The 4,178-nt window shown below is 40.4% G+C and overlaps 1 protein-coding gene across 1 annotated transcript in view; it reads left to right on the plus strand.

Moving 5' to 3' along the window:
• Positions 1-4,178, plus strand: part of LOC109937183 (deleted in malignant brain tumors 1 protein-like) — a gene marked incomplete at its 3' end in the record, with an annotated part of 10,553 nt that overhangs the window by 4,389 nt on the left and 1,986 nt on the right. Inside the window, exons 6-11 of the mRNA XM_048594098.1 lie at positions 279-596; positions 681-737; positions 824-1,141; positions 1,250-1,291; positions 1,476-1,592; positions 3,170-3,277. Coding sequence (XP_048450055.1) covers positions 279-596; positions 681-737; positions 824-1,141; positions 1,250-1,291; positions 1,476-1,592; positions 3,170-3,277 — 960 coding nt within the window. The remainder of the gene's footprint in view (positions 1-278; positions 597-680; positions 738-823; positions 1,142-1,249; positions 1,292-1,475; positions 1,593-3,169; positions 3,278-4,178) is intronic.

The following is a 4,178-nucleotide window of genomic DNA, read 5'->3' on the forward strand; positions in this document are numbered from 1 at the left end:
TTTGGTTGCTGTCAGTTTCTTCTCTCTGCAAATTTGCATACTCAATCCTTTCAAGATTCTTATAGTTCCTTGCTACATGACTTTTCAAACTCCTTGAACGATGCATCTTCTGCGCTGCCTCTACTTTTTATGTCTGTAACTTCTTCCAATCGTTTAATAAGGCATCTCCTGTATCATATACATTTAGAAGAACAGAGTTGAATATCAAAGGACAGTCACAGCAATTCCCCGAAGGCATAAACAATCTATGAATTGGATATCTGTTGTTGTATGAACAGAACACAAGGAGATACGGCTGGTGAATGGAAAACATCGCTGTGAAGGGAGAGTGGAAGTGTTCTACAATGAGACCTGGGGAACAGTGTGCTCGGAAAGTCTGGACAACCACGATGCAGCAGTGATTTGTAAGCAGTTGCACTGCGGTGCCCTCCAGTCCATTGATCATGACGCTCAGGTATTTGGAGCAGGAACAGGACCTATTTGGCTTGATGAGATAGAATGTATCTCAGACGATCCAACCCTATGGCAATGTCAGAGAAATCCGTGGGGTCAACACAACTGTGAGCACAGGGAAGATGCCGGTGTTGTTTGTTCAGGTAACTCGACAAACACTCTCAATGTTTAGGTGTCATGTGAAACACTGGTTTCGAGTAGAGTTAGCCCGTTTTTCCTCTTTACAGAGAGCGATGTGACGAAGGACCAGCTCCTCAAATCAAATTCCTGCCATCAACAATCAGGTATGTCCTCATCGTGAAGGTGCCAACTATTGCAATACTATTGCTGCTTTGTACTGCATTTAATAGTAACCTGTTCTGTGCCACAGATTCGCAACATACCGTGCGCCTGGATGGAGGCAGCAACAGCTGTTCAGGGAGAGTGGAGATCATGTGCAATGAACGCTGGGGCACATTGTGTAGGGATTCCTGGGATATAACTGATGCCAATGTTGTCTGCAGACAGCTGAGATGTGGCTTCGCTCTATCGGCCCAAGGAGGGCCCGCTGTCTCCCGGGGTAAAGGTGTGATCTGGCAGAATGATGTGAAGTGCAAGGGAAGTGAATCCTCTCTTGTCGAGTGTCTCTCCCCAGCACCAGCACAAAGGGAATGTAATCACAAGGAAATTGCCAGTGTGACCTGTTCTGGTAAGGACGATTCTGACCATTGATCATCAATGTCACAAATTAGTGCCGACATTTGTCTTCTGGTATTGAATTTCACCTTCATGAATATTTGTGCAATCTCTTCCACAGGATCGTATTTGATGCCGACTTCCCCTTCACCTCCACCTGCGGGTATTTATAATGATACTATTTTAAATGTTTGTGTTAGCGTTATGTTCCTGATTAATGACATTGATGCTGCTGACATTTTCACGAATTTGAAGTTTAAGTCGGTGTTTAATCATTGATGAATTCTTTGCAATTATACAAGGCAGCCTGTAACTAAGATAAAATTCTCTATAATCTCTTCTTTAAGGACAGGAAAGTGAATCCATTTCCATACCTGTTGTCGTCTGCTTAACGTTAGGAGCTCTGTTAATCCTTGACTTGATCGCACTACTCGTGGTAATATGGAGAAAATTGCAAATGAAAGGTGAGCCTCACACTTACCGAATGAGTCAGCACTCAGTTAGTTTTCTTGTTCCTTATGGTATCGGAGCTGTAGATTGTTGTTGCACATTTCCATCAGTTATTCTAAATGGTGACGAATGTGAGGTCGTTTCTGGCTATTTGATTTTTTCAAGGGGTTTTACCCATTGAAACGCCAGATATAAATTTGAGGCAAGGATACAAGACATTAATGAGAACTTTTTGGAGCTAAAAGAAGATGGAAATTGGGTCAAATATTTATCAAATCCCTCAGTACCTGTGGATCGAAACAGAATTAACGTTTGATGCGGTGTTATACCAAATTATTTTCAATGGGAAGTAAATGTAAAGACTGAATATTTATCTTTTGTTAACTTGAAGACAAAACTCCCGAACAAGTTGTTGCTTGTAGCAACGTGTCTTTAAATTTCATTGAGAGGTCCGCTCACTTCCTATAATTGTTTATTCACAGTTAGTTTTCCTTAACGCTTATTACGGTTCTGGGTGCTGATGCCAGAACCTATGATCAGTGAAAGTATTAAGCGTCTTTTTATATTTACTTTCAGTCATCCAACAACTGATTTCCCTTGACTCGCCAATTAAAACATCTTTACACTTTACACTGGTTGAAAAACATTTGCCTGGGAATGATTTTCCACCTGAGGGCAACGACGATCAACACGAATAATCATCATTTTCTACACTTTTCACTTTGTCTTAAGTTTAATTTATACACAGCAGTCAAAAGTTTACAGAGATAACAAGGTGTAGAGCTGGATGAACACAGCATGCCAAGCAGCATCAGAGGAGCAGGAAGGCTGACGTTTCGGGCCGAGACTCTGAAGAATGATGTTCTCCTTAATTCATTTGTCTCACGTTATTATTTCCAACTATTGGCAACAATTATACATTTGTGTAACCACAGCATTCAAATGTTGACAGATAGTAGGAACTGCCGATGCTGGAGAATCTGAGATCACAAGAGCTGGATGAAAACAGCAGGCCAAGCAGCATCAGAGGAGCAGGAAAGCTGACGTTTTCGATCTGGACCCTTAAAATACTAATAAATTTTCTGTTATCTGAGCATTTTTTTGGCCGACACCTATATCCTGACTATTGATTTGTAACCTTCCCACAGTCGTCAAGGTTTTTTTGTCTATTTATCGTTCATAAATTAAAGATATTTACCATTTTTCCATGTCTTAAGCAACTTCTATGGCCACTGACATTTACAGTCTCATACAACATTATGAGCTGATCATTTTTTCTTCGAATAAACATCTGCATCTGGAGGTGGCGATTCCTAATTCGAACAGAACTGACAGAATACTTCCAAACCAACAACATCTTAGTCTCTATGTTTAACAGAATAATTTCCACAAAGTGATAAGACATGACGATTAATCATGACCTGTTCACTTGATTTTCTGCACGCGTGCTGCCCTCACTGATCAGCCATTGCCTTCTTGCTGCCTTGCATGAACTGGAAGAGCTTCACACTAATGCTGCTTCAGAAATAAACTCAGTGTTGCTGCGAGTGTTCAGCTACAAATGCTAACCTGTCTATCCTTCCTTCAACAGATCTTTGCACTGGTGACAGAGGCTCAAGTCTTGGTTTGTACCAAGGAATTTATGAAGAAATTGAGAATATTCCCTCTGGCAAGAAGACGGATCAGAAACATGGACCAGGTATATGTTTGCTCCTTCATAGTGAGTCGTTACTGGATAAGTATGGCCTCCCATCAATTTCAATGATCAGTGAACTGAATGAGCCTGAGTATTTGTTAAATCTCTGACCTCGTGTGAAGGAAGCGATCATAGGGAATGAATCCCAGTTTGTTTTAGAGCGAGGAAAAATTGCAGTTTGATCATTCCCACTGCCCTTCATTCCTGACAGATTATTTCTGACATTTGTGAGTAAATACAAACAGAACTATGTTTCAGAGATAACAAGGTGTAGAGCTGGATGAATACAGCAGGCCAAGCAGCATCAGAAGAGCAGGAAGGCTGACGTTAGGGGCCGAGACCCTTCTTCAGAAAAAAGACCCTTGTTAACCTTGTTATCTCAGATTCTCCAGCATCTGCAGTTCCTACTATCCCAGAACTATCTTTTCTATACGACACTGGTTTCATTCTGACTCCTTTGGTTATCTAAACAACACATACAGATTGAATGTTCAGTAATATAATCTTTGTCACGAGTCTCAGTTACACAGTACATAGAATTGCAAGTGAAATTGAGGAATTAATATGAAAATAAACATGAACAATCACAGAAGTGCTAACAGTGCAGATGAATGCCCTTCAGTACATTGTGTCTGCCTTCAGTACATTGTGTCTCCACCGCTTATAGTACCTTGTAACAAACAATTATAATAAAACGAAATGTTGTACTTCTTTAGAGTAGGAGCAACAGATATATGGATAGTTATCTAAAAGTTTGACATGCTTGGAGTTTACCAAGTGTGTAAAAATCCCAAAGGGGAGGATTAACAATCAAGCCTGGTGATATTGAAGAGTCAAATCAGGTAGATAATTGAATTAAAATAAAAACGGGAAGTTTTTATCTTGACATACATATCGTTGCAAT

Source organism: Rhincodon typus, unplaced genomic scaffold, assembly GCF_021869965.1.
Source record: "Rhincodon typus isolate 14 unplaced genomic scaffold, sRhiTyp1.1 hic_rhity00005859, whole genome shotgun sequence".
NCBI lineage: Eukaryota > Metazoa > Chordata > Chondrichthyes > Orectolobiformes > Rhincodontidae > Rhincodon > Rhincodon typus.